Source organism: Poecilia latipinna, unplaced genomic scaffold (assembly GCF_001443285.1).
Source record: "Poecilia latipinna isolate Pla-1442-1.1 unplaced genomic scaffold, P_latipinna-1.0 Scaffold174, whole genome shotgun sequence".
NCBI classification, from domain to species: Eukaryota; Metazoa; Chordata; class Actinopteri; order Cyprinodontiformes; family Poeciliidae; genus Poecilia; species Poecilia latipinna.
In genome coordinates, this window is record NW_015112790.1 from 353709 (window position 1) to 372309 (window position 18601).

The following is an 18601-nucleotide window of genomic DNA, read 5'->3' on the forward strand; positions in this document are numbered from 1 at the left end:
TATATCTCTGTGACTCTCTTTAGATAAAAAAACAAAAATACAAAAATATAAACAAAAAATATATATATATATATATATATATATATATATATATATATATATATATATATATATATATATATACACTTTTACATACACTTTGTATGTGTGTGTAGAGGTTTAAAGTCAAGGTACTTAAAATGTCAGGTATGAGATGAATCTCAGTTCAGTCATTAGAAGAATGTTAAAAGAAATGTTTTTCGATCCTGTACTTAAAACTCACTGACGGTGACTGACATTTCCTCATTAATTTAAAAATATATATTTTTAACTGTATCTCCTGTATCTGTTTTAAAATTTTATTTATTCTGATACAAACATTATCCTTTAAATATGAAAGATTATAGGATGAAGTTCACCAAAACTAACCAGTTTTTGTGCACTGGTTATTCAAACTAGCATCTAAACCCTGCATTTCTTTTCACCATACTTTAAAACTAAAGCATTACATAATTTCAGCCTTTGAGAACATTAATTGATTTGACAGTGAAGCAGATTGTCAAATGAATAAATGAGATGCACTGTGCTTGTTTTGAGACTGTATGGAAGAAAGAGCCGACCGGCATGCACGGCTAAACATGACTGACGTCTGCAGCATGCAATGATGCATACAGTGCTGGCAGGCAACTCTACACACACACACACACACACACACACACACACACACACACACACACACACACACACACACACACACACACACAAAGGGAGCACAGTTGTTGCTTTCCTTAAAAAGCTAAAAAAAAGAAAGAAATACATCCAATATGTTGTACAAAAATATAGATGTTGAAATCAAAGTTTGCTGAAACCTGACTTACTTGAGCTGCAAGTGCACATATTTCATGGATAAATTGCCAAAGAATAAATAAATGTCTGTGGTTAAGAACATCAGGTTCGACTAGTTTTACTTTTGAAATTCAGACTTTCTGGTTTCATGCATCCTTCTCATGGCAGTATTTATTGCACTCTTTACATGTGGCCTGAGTACAGAGTTTAGGTATGGCAGGGTGAGACTGTGGGCGAGAGTCTGACAGCTGACAGACTGACGAGGCCGTTGACAATGATGTGACTGACAGTGACGATAACGAGCCACAGAACAAATCAAAGACTCTCAGAGACAGAGAGGGGAGGCCCTATGACAGAATCCCAAACAGCAGCAATCACACCACGCTGAGTAGCACTAATAAGGCAGATAGAAGGCATTACAGTTACAGAGACAGAATGATGACAGCAGTAGATAGTCAGTTACATGAGCAGAGAAAGTTGCTTTGATTATAGAGATAAAAGTAACAGTGATTAAAGTTGAAGTCTGATTGTTGATAGAAATATTGTCATAAACTGAGTATCTTTAACCAAATTTAATATAATACTAAAAGCAACAAGCTGCCAAATTGAAGATTCAGTTAAATTAATTCTCTGAAAAATTATGCAATACAAACTCCAACATCTAAGTTAAATAAAAATCTTGCTCCTTTCATTGGAACAAAACTATTTTCTGCTCCTGAATTTAGATATGAACAGTTTTTTTACCTATTTTTGTGTTGAGTCTCAGTCGTCTTTGCTTCTGCAAAAAACAGCAGGTAAACAGAAGCAAACAAAGAGGAAAAAATAAAGAACTAGAAAAAAATATATATTCAGATAGAAATCCAGATCCTGACAAGAAACAAGAAATTCCTCTAAACTTTAAGAATGACGTCTGACTGCATTCATTGAAGATACTTCTTTGTGGGAGATTTGAGAATCAAAGTGAGATGTTTGGCATGTGCAAATATCTAAACAAATTTGACACTGTGTATCTTTTATAATGTGTGAGGTGCTAGAAGCAAAGCAAATAACAATGTAAATAAATGAAATAATGTGGGGCATAAACATGTAAGGCATAAATGTCAGTAACACAGAAGATTTGCACACTTGGGATGACAGAAGCCTGTAAGAGTGGTATCTCATCTCAGTCATAAAATATGCTTTGTCCTTAGTTGATCAGCCTGAGAATGAAGTGGAATTTGAAAGCATAATAGACTGTTGCATCTTTTAAGATGTCTCAGACACAAAGCCATTTACAGTCAGCTAAACAAAGACAGATGCAGATATGCTGAGTTAAAGTCTTCTCTTGTGGCTTGTACTACATTCAGAGTGCAGGCTGCAGCCCAAGCTCGCTTCCTCAAACTCCTCTTTCTGAACAAGGGACAAAGAGTGGGGCATAATTTTTGTGTGAGTTCCTGCTTAGCAATTTGCCTTCATGTTTTATCCAAAAACATTTTCTTACAGTCCTCTGGAGGTCTGATAATGTTCACGATTTATTTTAGATGACATGAACATTCATGTTTTTGGTGTAGTTGTGAAATCCTGAGTTGTCTGTAGATTATATTTGATATATGTATACAAATTAAGAATGTCTTTTTGTAGCTTATTCTAATATATACTAACCAAATACTATTATCTCCTTTAATTTTTGAGAACATCCAGAAAAGGTTGATGCAGGATTTCATCTTTAACATTGTAAATTCTGGTCTTTGTAAGTCTAACATCAAGTTCATTATTTGCATAGTTGCATTTGCTAATTTGGAATAGCAAATGCAAAGGTCCTTTAAATAACCAAACATTAACTAAAGATTACAGCCAAATCTAAACCAGTCTAAACTTTTGACTTCACATTGATGAGCCATAACGTTGACTACTGACCTCAGAAAATGCAGCAAATCCATCTTGATTTGAATCTAAGGTGTTACAGATCACCTAAGGCGACCAAAAGAGTGTGAAGAGACGTACTGGCAGAAAAAGCCAAGGATAATAGCATTACTATGGTTTTGAGTAGTGTGAGATATTCATCTACCCTGAGGTGATTTATTTATTTTTTTTGCCTCTTCATATGGAGCGACTTACTGTGACTTCGGCTTTGGAATAAGCTCTGACATCTGTTGTTTTCTGGGCACATCAGTGCAGTCATGAGGAATATTTACATAAACAGCTCCTGGTATGGGAGAGTCTGCAAACATAGTTCTGTCATTAGGGAACTGAAACTTGACATTGGAATGACAATGTGGGGACAAAGCTTTTGCATGAATGGGATGTGTTTCCATCTACACAAAGTCAAATGGACTCCTCCATGATGAATAAAATTAATCTTTCATTAATTTACCTTTGCTCATCAGAGATCTCTGGTATCTCTACAATGGATGTAATTGTTACACCTTCATCATGTCTTGAGATTCTCATCTTTCCTTTTTTGTCCTTTCCTTTACAGTCATCTGTAATTTCCGAGGCTCAGTGACTCAGGGTTTGGCTCTGGAGGTGGGGGAGACAGTGCAGATCTTGGAAAAATTTGAAGGTAAGACTTTTATGTCATAAATACCCTTTATATGTCTAAATAAAGAATAATAACATTTGTGGAATACACAAAAGAGTCACTTTCACTTGGAGAAAAGCTAAGAGAGGAACTTGGAAAATTTTATAGATAGCCCTTCCTGTTCACATTATTGTATAGGCTACTTATTAAAAAGATTGATTATCCAGTGATTTTTAAAATAATTTAAAAGACTAACCTGCTTTGTTTTAATCAGTAGTGTGCAAAATGTTTATTTTTCCAGTGATACAGAGTCTAATAATGCAAAAGCATCATCTAGGATTTATTACAAACACTAAACATACTTTCTGCTTAATTAAGCACCACCTTGTTTCTTGTCAGGTGATTGAATGATGTATTAAGTTCAATGTTTGCATTAAATCAAGGCCAGATTAAGTGAAATAAAAAATTCCTTTCATTTTTTTTTTTTATAGATTGCATGGTTTTGTTCAAATTTAACAAAAAATGTTTCTTCTTTAATGGAGTTACCAATAATCCAATGATACCTAGTGATAAATATCTAATTAGAGTTGTTTATTACGCTCTTTTTAGCAAAAATGGTTGGTCTGCCAGCCTCTATTTTAAGAGGATTATATTTCTATTTAGAATCAGTGAGAAAAAACAGGAATTTAGATTCCTCCTTACGTTTTCTGTCGTACTGAGTTTTGAACCGTCATATCAAAACTGAGCTACTCTCCAAGCTGTGACCAATGTCTACTATTACATCCCTACCATCTGGAGAAATGAGGCAAAATACAATCAACATTAGACTGTAAATGCCTTTCAAGCAGCAGCTGTTCTTCTACTCTTATACATTTTCTTACAGTAAATGTCCTAAAAATATCTAAATCTATGACTTTTAAACTACTTATGGAATTCAGAGATCTGCAGATGACGGTTTGCTGCTGATTTCCTTCTGCTTCCCATCAAGAGACGGTTTGCTATGATATTTGCCTTATTTTCAAATTTCTTTGACTGCATAACAGATCTGAGACAAGTCATATGGATGAGAAGTGAGGCATCAGATATTGATATTAATATTTCACAGACATTTTAAAGGATTTTTTTGCATATGTTTAAAGCAGTTCATAAAGTAGTTTTTTTTTATATTATTATGACTTCATTCTTGAAAGGCTCTGTACAGATGCATCGCAATAAATCAGGAGATCATCTAAAAGTTAATTTATGTCAGCAATTCAGTAAAAATTCCACCAATGTTATATAAATTTAGTAGACAGAGTGATTTACTTAAAGCTTTTATTTTGTTAAGTGTCTGCATGTCAATAAAAACCCTAAGTTAAAGATATTAAAACATTTGAATAGTATGTAGAATCAATATAAAAGATTTTTAATGTAGAGAAGTGAGCCCATTTGTAGATACTCTTCAGTATACGCTCTAACTACTTAGCCAGGGCTCCGTGGGTAATGAAGGTGGTGTGGTACGACTGCTGAGGTGTTAGGAAAGTCCAGGTTGTTTTAATAGGAACCTTCAGCTAATTTACATTATTGGGTTTGTCGTCTCATATCTTCCTCTTGACAATACCCCATATGTGATAACATGGTGATTAAAACAGGTAATGATATTTTTAGAAATGGGAGCAGGTGCCGGAGTCGGCTGGAATATGAATCTAGCTCCCACATAAAGCTTGTCAGCAGGTAACTTCACACTGGACCTCCTGTAGCCTGGATTATATAACTTTTTAATCTTCCTTCAGACTCTCCGTACTACTTTAAATTTTTTTAATTTACTTTTATCTAAGAAAGGGGCTTTTTGGAGATAGTTCAGTTTCTAGAGATTCAACTTTACATAGCATATTGTTTAGAAAGACATATCCAAGTGATTAAAACAGTCACATTTTAGAAATATTAATAGCCTTTAATAGGTGGAACATTTTAGATTCAAACTAACTTCACGTCACACCACCGTGAAAGAGAAAAAGGTTTCATCAAGGTGGTCTCCTCTTGTCCTGGTGTTAGCCTCAATCATTTTTATTTGTTATGAGGTAACTCATAACAAAATCTTTCCCATGAATGCTGCCTCAGCTTTTTAGACAAAAAAAACAACTGCTCAGTAAAAGCAAAGTATTACATATTGCCATGTCATTTTTAGACCAGTTGCATATAGTCTGGATAAGGGCCAAAGTTATTAGCTCCTGCTAATTCTACATTTGCTCCTAATTTGACTTCCGAAATCTCCAGCTCAAGCCAGAATGAGGCTGAGGTTGGAATGTGTTGTTTTGGAGATAATAACAGAGAATGCTGCCTATTAGCTACAGCTGGGCAGGACAATAGCATATATCCAGTGCCAGTGCCTGATTAGGCCTTTCTTCACCCCGGTAGTAAGATGTCCGCAAGGAGCGAAGAGATGCAGATGGAGAGGGAGGAATGCTCTGTTGATGGGTGGAAGAAAATTGCATGGATTAACTTCTCTCTACTAGCACCAGTATCCTCTAGTGTTGTCATCTTCTCCTATCTTTCCTTATTGTTTTGTTTATTTATTTATTTGTAGTCTTCTTCCCCCATCTTCCTGTTCCTTCTTTCAGTTTCTGCAGCTCCAAGTCTGCACTTGCTGTGCCTGCTGACCAAAACAGAGTTGTGTGAAAGGTTCAGCTATTCCCATTGCACCCTATCAGTATCTAATTTGCGCTGGTTATGAAATGCAACACTGCTAGTGAGGAACACGGGCTATTATCTGAGCTCATGTGGCAGAAACCGGTATCACAGTGTTCCCATGACGCACAGTGATTATCAGGCCAAACCAGGCCTTACTTTTATCAGAGTTCCTCAGGATAATGTGAAGATTCCCACTATTGCTGTCATTATGTGAATAGCATTACAGTTATAAGGGTCCTTTAAACACTGGATATTGATCAGAGCAGAGTGCATGAAATCTGAACGTCATTTTATTGTCTTGTTCTGAAATGAGTGACTATAGAATGTGATGTTACAGAGATGCTGCAGAGCTCAATTTTAGAAATGGCTGTACTTGTAAAATTGTCATCCAAATTGACTTTTTTTGTGTTTGAAAGCACCTTTTACTTTCTGCAGTTTTATCCATCGAAACAGCGAACATGATATAGAAAACTGAGTATTTGAAATTTCTAAACAACTGCCAGTCAAACATTTTACGATGTATTGATTGAATAAACATCTTAGTCTTTTGCCCATTAGTTTTTCACTGATTGGATAACTGTACAAAATATTAAAACCACATTCTCTCTCAATTATAGGGTTTTATTTTTTAAGAACAATGAATACTGCATTAGTCAATTCAGCATAAGTGAATCATCTAATTTATGAAACCATAATTTACATTCCACACTGACATTGGTGTTCAAAAAAGATCAAGTAAAAATAACAACGCTAGCCATAGAAAATTTAAGTCTGTCTTCAGCTTCAATAACATTCAGTAGTGCTTTAGGAAATTACTTTCAGTCTCTTGCATCATTTTGGAGGAATTTACAATGTTGATTTTGTAAATTGAGGTTTGCAGATATTTGTTTTATGCATAGTTCTCACAATGCATAAACAACAACATCTCAGTCACTTTGAGGTTTGGACTTTGACTGAGCCTTTTTAGCAGATTAATTGTTTTTGTTTCCAGCCTTGTAGTTTGCTCCTGTGCCTGTGATCATTATCCTGTTGATGAACCAGTTTCAACCAAGCTTCAGATGTTGAGGCTTGAGTATGTATACCAAGTACAAAATGTTGGTATACAGAGGAGTTTGTAGTAGAGCTCAAGCTGCCTAGTGGCAGCAAAACAAGCCTAAATCATCACCCCTCTACTGCTGTCCTTAACAGGTGGTATGGGTGTTTTAGCAATAATGCTGTTTTTGTTGTTCTGTGTTTTGGTCAAGCATTTCTACTTCGTCTCATTTGTTCAAAGGTCATTGTTTCAGAAGTTGCTTCAGTAAAAGCAAAGTAAAGTCTTCTTGTTGCAAGCCTGGGCCAAACTGCCACATTCTTTTTGACAAGACAAAGATTTCACCTGAAAATCCTTTTAAACATGCCATAGTCGTTCAGTATTTTTGTAATGGACTGTCATGAACATTAACATCTAACACGCTGAGGCCTGAGGAGATAAAAGTGGAGTTTTTCAGGTTTTGTGATCTTTTTCTGAGCATTGCGTGAGCATTACACTTTTATCAGACAGCGGAGTGAATTTGTCAAGACATCTACTCCTGGGTGTATTTGCATTTGTCTTAACTGTTTTCTACTTTTCAATAAGCTTCCTCACTGTGCTGATAGGTTCTGAACATTGATGTAGAAAAGGCCTGGAGTTCCTCTTTACTTCAAGTAACAGAATTTATTATTTGTGATCATTGCTAATTACTTTCTATCTTGGCATTGTGTTAACACACACCAACAGCTTTAAAGACTTAGACTTAAAGCCATGTTTCTGATTCTCTTTGCTGCTCAGTAGTAATATTGATAAACAGCAGTAAATTTAGTCCATCAGTGAAGGAGCAAAACAAAAATGTGAGTGATGGGACAGCTTCGCCTCCAGAGGCAGAGCCAGGATGTAGAGTTGGCCATGGCTTCAAGGTGCACTGACATTTTAAAGTGTCACACTTTATCATGAGATCGACACCCACTCAGAGTGGATGCAACATATTTCAATGTAATGTGAAGCAGGGGCTGTCAATTTACACCGTGTTGCCCTCAGAAAGATGAAGCACCAGGAAATGATGCCAACAGAGGACACCCATTTATGTTTGCTTCTTGTAGGTGTAGCAAACCAGGAAATGAAATTTAGAATTCACCAGAAAATGATCCTATCTTTTGAACTTCACGGAGCATGACCACATATGCATGATAAATCCTGGAGGAGTAGTTCTTTGCTGTTTAAAGGCTAAAACATGATTGAAACCAGATATTTACATACATTTATTTACCTGGTCAAAACACAAAAATATTTAACTAATATGGGCCAAAGACTGCATGGAGAATAGTTTATATTGCTAAATCTCAGTGTTGTAGCACCCGGACTCAACCACAGAATGTCTCGGGCATTGAGGACTCGGGATTTTATTTCAAGACTGATCAAGACCACAACTGTGGAAATGTCACTAAATTGCATATTGTCCAGTTTATTTGTTAATATCTTTGTTTTCACTGGATGCAAAACATATCGATTAACATGCAAGCAATAAAGTGACTAACGTGTTTCTGTTACACCGCCCCCACCCTCCTTGCCCCTTTCGTTCGCACGCGGCGCTCAAAGACATGCACATTGGTTTTCTCTGAGCGGCAGATGTCTAACAGTTAGTAATAGCATCCCGCTACATAAACCATAAGAAATCCGATGGCGACATGTAAATTAAGTAGCGCTTTTATTTCACAGACAGTGGGGGACAACGTCTAACTTTTAACGTCACTTAGAAAAGAAGCTCAAAGAGAGGTAAGCTCCGTTGACGTGATGTTAGCAAAGCTAGCGGTGCAGGGACACATTGTATGAAAAACGCTGTCACTCAAGAGCTGTATTATTGTGCAGAGGTTTTAACTGACGTGTCGTATGTGGGACAACGCTGTGACCAAAGTCTACAAAATAGTGAAGTGAGATTCAGGAGCGATCCAATTCTTCTGAACAGCTCTTTATTATAAAGATAGGACTGAAGCCTCACTGAGAGCCGTTTTTTGTTCTTGTAATGCTCTACGTAAACTGCAGTAGCTGTTATTATTTTTATTTAATTATATACATTGATATTTATTTCATTAGCAAATAAATAAAACACAACAATGGAACAGCGCAGAGCATGCTCATTGCTCTTTGTTTTTGTCACCAGTCATGGTGGCAGACATTACAGCACTCCGCTTCCTGGCTTCATGCAGTGGGAGGAAGGGTGAGAACAGTATGCGCCTTGTTCTTGGTTACTTCTTGCTTGTTGTTCCTTGGTCAGTGTTCATAGTTTAGCGTTGTTTATCATTCATGCATTGCCTTAATTATTATGTTTAATGGTGCAGACAGTGGTGGTTTCTGACATGGGCAACTGCTCAGGGCGTTATCTTTTTAGGGAGGGGAGGAGACCTCCGCGGATTGTGGCACAGAGATGGAAGCAAAGCAGAACAAAGAGTTTGAATTGATAACAATATTGGTTAAATTTATTTCAGCTCTAGGTATTTAATATCTATGTGTTTTTTATGGGAATATGAATCTTTCAGATCAATTTAAGATGCAATTTTGATCATATTTCACATTTTATTGTGTCATGTAGCACAGGGCACCGGTCTTGGTCTTGACTCCCTCAGTCTTGGTCTCGACTTGGTCTCAAACCCTAAAAGCCTTGGTCTTGTCGCAGTCTCGATATACTCTGGTCTTAGTCTTGTCTTGGTCTTGGGTTAGGTGGTCTTCACAACAACACTACTAAATCTGAAGCTATATGTCTATTCCTCCAATCTGTAGGTACTATTTCCCATTTGACGTCTGTGCACTTTACTTCACCATGGTAATGATTCCAGTTGGATGGAATCCCAATGCCACTGATGTCAACACTTGATTTAAATTATGGTGACAGAGATTGTCAATCTTAGAGTGGTGAGTACACCGTGATGACACCGGAGGAAGAGGAAAGTGAAGAACAATTAGGTTAGCCATTACGAACAGCAATATTGCAAATGCATATTTTCTGAAAATTCTGAAAACGGTTGACATACAGTACCATGATTTTCCTAAGGATAGAATTTAGCACACTACAATTAATGATTTGAAGAAGGTTGTATTGTTTTTAAGGATATGTTACCAACCGAATCCAACTGAATAAAAATGTTTTGTCTTTGGCCACTAATAACTGAACACATACACTGATTGTATTTTGTAGCTCGCGGATGGTGAGTCTGGGGCCTCAGCTGCAGCTTACAGCTCTATTAAATCATGGTCATAACTGAAGTTACAGAGAAAATGCTCCCCTTGGGTTTTATTATTGGTTAAACAAGTAATTCCTTTTCTCATAACCTAGCTCGAGGTGTTCTCTACAGCAATATGACGCGTCATTTAAGACTCATATTTGTCTGATTTGATTGCCTGATGGAAATCAGTTATGTAATGCAGCCCCCATTATGAGCTAAGTCTTTTTGTTAATACCACAGAAGAGGCCCTGTGAGAGCTGCCCCCCTTTGAAAATGATTTATCATGATTATTATTGTGGATTATGTTCATAATAGTTCAAAATGATTATTCTAATAACTATGGGGTGATCCGTTGGGTTACAGGAGGAAAAATTATTATTCTTCATCAGGGTAAGAGTGTGTTTCATACTTGTATGCATGGATTCACCACACAAACACCTGCTCCACGACCTCTACTTCAAAAGATTTATGATACTCTGATAACATAATAGCGCCTGGCAAAGATTTTGTTTTTAGCCATTAAAACCATTAGAAACGGACCCTGACACTGCAGCTTCAACTACTCTCTCTGATTATCATATAGATGAGAGGCCTGGGAGTAACACAGACATCTTAGCGCTGGTGATAAATGCGTCTTGATTGGTTATTAATTAGCCGTCCAATTAAACTTTCATCTCCATATTCAAATCAGATTATGAAGAGCCGCGGAGAAATTAAACTCATAATTTTGAGAGATGATAAGATGAAAGTTAATGTGAAGAATCCTGTCAAATACTCAGATTTATGGCATCACTGAATCATTTTCAAGAGCTATTATTTTATAACTGGACATAAAAATGTCCCTAGATGTTCATCTCTTTCTAAACAGTCTTAAAACACGTCCTACAAAATCTAAAACGACATCTTGTCACAGTCCTATCTAGTTATTTGACATGTTACAAATCTTTATAACTTTTGAGTTTTGTCTTCTTGTTTAACATTTTAAAGTACATAGTTGGTATTCTAATACGCTCAGAGATGTTAAATGCATAATTCTGAGATAAATAATTGTCTCTTTCTCCTTACTGTGACAAAGAGTAATCACTCACCTTCAAAATTTTCAATAGCTGCAGACACAATCATTTTCATTTCCACTTGAATGGAGACAAATGACGCCTCTTCTGCCTGAGAGGATGTCTGTCTCTGGGCTCTTCCTTGAAATACTAACTCCCAGGATATGAGTAATTTTCAGCTGTCAAGGTTTTATTTCAACTTGAGTCCACTTTGATGACAGCTTCGTACTCTGCTGAGGCATCTGATGGATGTTTCTCCATGTGAAAAGACTGGTGTACTCTCAAACTGGCTGGAGAAGGAGGTCCATCAGCGATGAGAACTTGAAACCGACCCAGTTTTGCCTGTCACTAATCTGACTCTCACTCTAGCCTGCAAACAGCTAGGCTGAGCTGTGAAAGATCCCGACTCAACATTTTAGTGTCTGTAGGCCGAGTGACTCATAACTGAGAAATATAACTTAAGGCGTCTCAGGGTAGTAGTTTTCTGTTAATGAGTACTATTGTTCTGTCGAATTGCTGTACTTAAGGAGGAAAAATCCAAAAGTGATGCACATTTTTCACTAAGTAAATATTTATGATGAGAGACCATCATAAATATTTATAAACTTTATGTAAATTCTCCTCATTTACCAAAATATCCAGTTTTAGTTTCCCAAGACTCTTGAAAAGTCCTACTCTGGTTTAACATAGTAAATGGTTCAAAGCCTTGCAAAAGTATTTTTCTTTGTGGTTTTCCACATTTTGTCACAAAACAGGGATTTTATGTGATAGACCAACATTATGTTATACATAATTCTGAAGAATCATACATTATTTATTGTTTTTTCCCATTTCTTCAACTGAGTATGAGCTCCACCTATAAATCTATAGCCTGAGCTACATATTTTGGGGCCAATCAAACTCTAATGCAGTATAAATCCATCTATTGCTTCAATACATCTGTAATTCAGATGGTTGGGGCATGTCTCTCCAGTTTTTTACATCTTGGAACAGTCAAAATGAATAAAAAGCATCATCAAACATCAGTTCTTAAAGTTAGTTCTTGACTTCTGAAGGAAGCTGGTTATATTTGATGTAATTTAAGGATATCTGACAAAGTAGGTCTTGAGATGAAATGCGTGATGTACATTTCAGATTATTTGCAAAATGCAAGTCACTGCATATGCTTTTAGTTTGGAGAAGATGTGACATTAATTAAGAATTGGTCTTGTTAAACACTAAAGAAATACTGTTTACAGTTTTCTTATCCATGTTTGACAGATTTAGTTTTGTCCATTCATGTTTGCATATTGGTCCCCATAAGGATAGAGAATCTAGTAACGTATGCACATAGCCACCCACACAGGGTAAAGAGCAATGGACTGAATCTGTCTCCAGCTCCGGGGCTTCATGTCCATCAGTGTCTCTATCAGAGTTTGTCATCCACATTCATGAGCTCATAGCGTCCAGTGTAAACTCACATCAACTAGGCCATCAACTTTTCACTCCAATCTTTTCAAACATGCACACACAGACACTCACACACCTCAGGTCAGTGACTCAAGTTTTCTTTCTACAACTTTTTATTTCATCATATAATGTAAAACTGATGGTTTCTCTTTTAGACCGCAGGATTCTAAATCAATGCTAATCATGCCTTTTGCCTACAGAAAAAAAAAAATCCTACATACATTACTCATATTGATTTGATGTCAGTCTAATGCTTAAAGGGGTTCTTTGAAAGAAAATAATATTCAAATTTATTTATTTGAGTTACATGTCTTTATTTTTGTGATATAGAATATTTCTTGCTTCATACATTTCAGTTAACTCTCAACACTTAAAGTCTTGGCATAAAAAATGAATGATGTTGCATATCAAACATGCTATTTTTACTAAAATATCTGCTTACAGTTGCATTGTGAATATGGACTGAGTCTTTAAATGGTCTTACAGAAAAACAAGTATAATTTTGCATTTTACTTCAGTCATTTTATGCACATATGAGCTTGATCGTTTTATTTATTTTATTATTTTTTTTACCGTTTTCTTATAAGTAGATATAATTTAGTTATAGAAAAACTAACAGAATTATCTTATTATAGAAAAGTAATGGAATTATGTCACATTTTGGTGAATTTGGTTATTGATATTTTTTTAATAATATCTGCCCTAAATGGTGTTTGCTTTAGTGGTAGCTTATTTATTTTCTTTTACCTTCTGATATCACAATTTTGTCTTCAGAAATAAACTCAAGTAACTTTTTCAAAGTTGATTTAATAAAACTTGTTGAACTGTTGACATAATCATTTTGATTCTGTGTTTTTACCTGTCACTGATTATTTTCTTTTCTTCAAGGATGGTACAGAGGATTCTCAACAAGGAAGCCGAACGTCAAGGTAAGACAGACTCTCCTTTTGCCAAACACCTTTCTTTTATCAAGAGAAAATTGTGGTTTTTTTCCTTAGCTACAAACTTTTTTTTGGTCCTCTGTATTTGTTGTGAGAAGGTTGACGAACCTGATTACTTTTAAGTTTATAAAGAACTTTAATACATGATGACGCCTCTTTAGCCCAGAGTTTCTTTGCAGACCTTGAACCTCTTGGCAGAATATTAAATCAATATTTTTTTTTTTTATTTTGCTGGATGAAGAGTGGTTTAATTTGTTTTTCATGAATATTATTGAATACTTATATTGAATATAAAACTATTTTACTCAAATGACTTTTGAAAATGCAGCAACCATCACTGCAAGATTAGTCTTTCATAAAAATGTGACATTGCAGAAAAAAATAATTAGAAACATTTTAGATTTATTATTGGATCTGAATGTTTTATTTAGCATTACCTGTTACAAGCCAGGTAACTGGCTTTAACTAGCAGGTAAACTTTAACTTAACAGGTAAACCTGTAAAGTAAAAGTCTTCTGTTACAGAAATAACCCTTAAGTGATCGGAAATCAGCACAGTGAGATTGGCGTCTTCCTTTGACAGTGCAGGAACATCATTGCAGGTGGGGTAGCAATGCAGTGCCCTTCAAAAACAGTTGTACATAGAGGTTAATTAAAGACCTAAAACTGCTTTAATGTATATTAAACTCTGTTTAGCCATTTAGTAAAACAAGAATTAAGAATGTGACACCTTACTGATTGAAAGTCTTAGTTCAGCTGCAACAACATGGACTGCATGACCTGCAGTTAATTACAGCAAGGGCAATGGGAGTCCATTAAGGAGGGATCATAGGTGAAAAAATGTTTAAGCTAACATTTTTTCATGCTAATCAAACATCAGAAATTCTGAACATTGCAGTAGAGAAAACTATTCAGCATTGGTGGGTCATTGTAGCATCACCATAGCAACTATAATTTATATTTCTTCCAAGAGCTGCTGAAGCCTTAAAGAACTAAACACAAAAACAAACATTTCTAAAGCATTTTGCCGATTGTCTAAATTAAGGTGGAAAAATACTAAATATCAACACAAATACAATACATAGAAACATAATATTCCTTATGATAAATCAAATGAGTCATTGAACTAAGTCATCATCTGTGATGGAGGGGGAGAACTCTTGCTTATAAAATCCTCCTAGTAGAGAAAGAGGAGGCGGAAGATAAACACCAAAAGTAAACCACAACTCTTTCTGAACGTCATTTGCAGCTTCACCGAGGAAACATTTCATGTGATTTTAGTCTCTTATGGAAACGTGCCAGATGTGAGGTGTCTGAACAGCTGCATGCTGAACAGATGAGGTTAATGCACAGTCGCAGTTCTGTTTCTCATGATGCAGCATTATTGACCTCTGGCCTTCTGAAACACATGAGATCAGCGTCAGTATCAGTATCCTGGTCTCAGAAACGACCTCTTCAACACCACATTATGTAAGACAGTGCATGATGAGTCACAGATCAATTTGGATAGAAAGTCATTTTGGCTTAGAAGGTTTTATGATTGATAAATTGAGAATTAATTGCCCTCACCAGACAAACAGCAGCACTAATGTGAGATTTGCAGCTTTGAAAATCTGCATCAACAGTTAGCTGGAACTGTAGTATAAAACAATAAAATAATGTGGCTTATTACTGAAGAGTATAGTTTGCTTTTATTCAATGACTCAACATACACTGTCATCACAATTGATGAATATATATTCAAGAGTGGAAGACGACCTTTTGGACTGGAGATTTCACAGACTAGCGATGTCCTTGCACTGATTTAGAAGATAATTGGAAAGGCTGCTACAATGCTAGGAAGAATTCAAAAGGAGCACAATAGGAAGCACTCGGTTTGTTTTTAACGTACAGGTTTATTTCACACTCCAGAAACAACGTCTGGAGAAATGAGGCTGTGAGAGAGAAACATAAATACTGGCTAAGAAGCTTGCAGGTCTTATTCCTCTGTTGTGATGAGCCTCAACGTGACATGATCCCAATTTGGATACATTTATTTCAACAAAACATCTTTTCTATGTATGTTTTGTGCATTACAATGCTTGCTTACGTGCAGAAATATGCATGCTACATTATGCATTCTTATGCTTTCGTCCTGTTGTTGTACGGTGTGATTGTGTGCCTTAATGCGATTGAGTTTGTCTGTTTTGTTACCCCTTTTCCTCAGCATAAAGGCATCAGCCCAATCCTATTAGTTCCATCTTTATCACCTGTTTTCTTTACAATGGGCGTGCTAGTTAAAGCGAATCGCTGTGTCTCCCTGAAGAAATGCCTTCCTATTCTGAGTCATCCCTAATCCTCTGCACTGCAGAGAACTTTCCATGTTGAGTTTCATCAGTGTTTGGATTAGCCTCAGCACTGAGGCCATAGAAAGGGCAGCCTGCTTTAAGATTTATTGTACAACCATATATACCTAAGGTCATATAACAATTCGAATTAAACATACTTAAAAAGAACTTGTTTCTGTATGTTTTTTGTTAAGTTTCTGAACACTCTTGCTCCATCCAACCCTGGGTTAACAGGGGCTTACAAAGCCGATGCAATTATAGAAACATTTAAGCTAAAACACACATATATCTGTCAAATTCAGCTACATATAATCCTGAGCAAATTTATCTCTCTCTTTTCTTTGTTTTTCTCTGTGTTTCCAATTAGTTTTGTATTAGCTGAAGCTTAAGACTGGTGGTCGTGATGTAATATCAAAGTTATTTTGTCATCCAAAAGCGCCATGCTAAAATGACATCCCAGATTTTATTCTGATGAAGCTGTAGAGGGAAGCTACACAATTCTCACTTGAAACAACGAGTAGAGCTGTAAAAAACAGAAGAGCTCATAATGGAAGAAAAAGAAGGGATGTGTTATGGTTAGTGGAGATTGCCTCCTCTGGGACAAGAGAGGGACAAATCAGGAAGTCAAAAGTAAGGGTGAAGCACATCTGTGGCTGCTTTCAGTTTGATTTAGAGATGAATTGAGTACAATGAAATGCAGATTATCCCAAACATTTCGGCAGGTGTGACGACAGTGAAACAATAGAGGGCAATTACTGTGCTGAACCGTTAAGGAGGGGAGAAGATCTGTTTAATCAAACAAAAGGTGATAATAATGACTGTAGCAAATAATCTGTTTTTAAAGTGAGTAAGAACAGGCTGGATCGATGTATGATCAACCAGGACAAATATTTTACAAACTGAAGAGATTAGATAATGTTGACATTTGGACACTAACATGAGGTAACATTTTTTTTTTCAGCTTCGATATGAACAGAGTGCTTGATGATTAACTGCTCTACTGACCCCTCATGACATCATAATTGCTTTCAACAAACCAGCGACATTAAAAGCTTACTTTTTATTACCAAACAGTCCTAATTCTCTCATGTTCTTCATTTTATGCCTTTTTATATAATTTTAGTCTGGTTTTGGTATCCCTTCTCTTAGCTGGAAAAGTATTCTCAGTATTTCACTCTCTTCTCACTTTTAGGATTAAAGGAAACCTATCAGCATGCCCTGTACAGTATGAAAAAAGCTCTTTCTGCATATTTTTAAACTCATGCCTGGCTGCTTCCTGGGAACACTGCAGGATGAACATCAAGGCTCGTTCAAAAATATATGTTAAAATTCAATTTGAAACACTGATTTCATATTGCAAGAAAGGTGCCTTGAGCTCATGGGTCTTTGCAACAATGGACCTTTACAGTACAGTAATGTAATCATTACAGTATTTAACTGTTTTTGAAATACTGTAATAATAAAAAATGCAACGTTTCTTCAAAAACTATATAGTTTGACTCAAAGTATTGTTTAAGCAGTAGCAGCATATTAACATACTAAGACTGACCAGTCTGTTTCCTTCTTTAAGTTCACATCATACCTACGTTTACACTAATGGTAGGTGGAATATTCAAATGTGTAATTTCTATGCAATTTAACATCTGACTGACAGCAAAAACAAAAGTCATAATTTTTTTGTCAATTGGATATGAAATCAGCCATTAACTGGTTTAAAATGTGTAACTGCCTCTACTTTTGTGTTTATGTGCTTTCTTTCTTTTTGTAAGGCATTATATGATATGTGGCATATTTCAGACTAATAATCCTTGGCCTCTAAAAGGCACTTAAAACAGGTCAACACAAGGTGACAATAAGGTATTTGCAGCTAAGAGTCCAGAGGGAGACAGGATTATTTGTGGGAGGATGACATTTTCACTGCAGCCTGATTTGTCATTTATTTTCTACGTTCCTCTTTTACTTCTGCTGTTCTTCTCTCTATACTTTATTATGGTTCTTTTTTACCCTCTCTTGTATTTTTCTCTGTTCATTTTCTCTCTGTATCGGGTTGACCTTTTCTGACTGGCTTGGTGTTTTGACACCATCACCTAAATTAGGAATAGCACACCACGACCTCTCATGCACACATACATACATGACATCTTGTTCTTGTCTCTGCCTAGTTAGCTGTGACAGTAGGTGGTAGTTTACAGGTCAGTGCATTCAGAACGCCTTCAGCTCTCAACAGATCTTACTTAAAGGTCTTGAAGACACACGTGTGTTCATTCTCCTGTTTGTGTGTTTAGGATAAGTTTAGTTCTGTTGTTTCAGTTTTCAAAGAAAAGCTGAACACCTTTGTGTCATCAACAGAGTTGGGCACTTGTGTTTTTATTGTATGAATAGAAAATCAAAAGACAGGTGGACAGATGGAAGTAATTTGACACATGAGCAAAAATCACTTTGTTTCTAAGAGAAGAGATGTTGCTGAAATATTATTCAGTGTTAGGCTTGATGACAATGTGTCGCTGTCCCTTCAATTTGCTTAAAAACAAAAACTCCCTCATAAAACAATGTCTTTCAGTGTGAAACGTGAAGTCTGAAGCCTTTCCTAACAAGATGTCAGCTT

The 18601-nt window shown here is 36.1% G+C and overlaps 1 protein-coding gene across 11 annotated transcripts in view; it reads left to right on the forward strand.

Moving 5' to 3' along the window:
- The window catches only part of LOC106946065 (dedicator of cytokinesis protein 3), a 164636-nt gene that overhangs the window by 56689 nt on the left and 89346 nt on the right, over positions 1 to 18601 (forward strand). For all 11 annotated transcript variants that reach the window (XM_015030179.1, XM_015030170.1, XM_015030167.1 and 8 more), the window contains exons 2-3: positions 3284 to 3367; positions 13618 to 13658. In XM_015030179.1, the coding sequence (XP_014885665.1) occupies positions 3284 to 3367; positions 13618 to 13658 (125 nt within the window). The remainder of the gene's footprint in view (positions 1 to 3283; positions 3368 to 13617; positions 13659 to 18601) is intronic.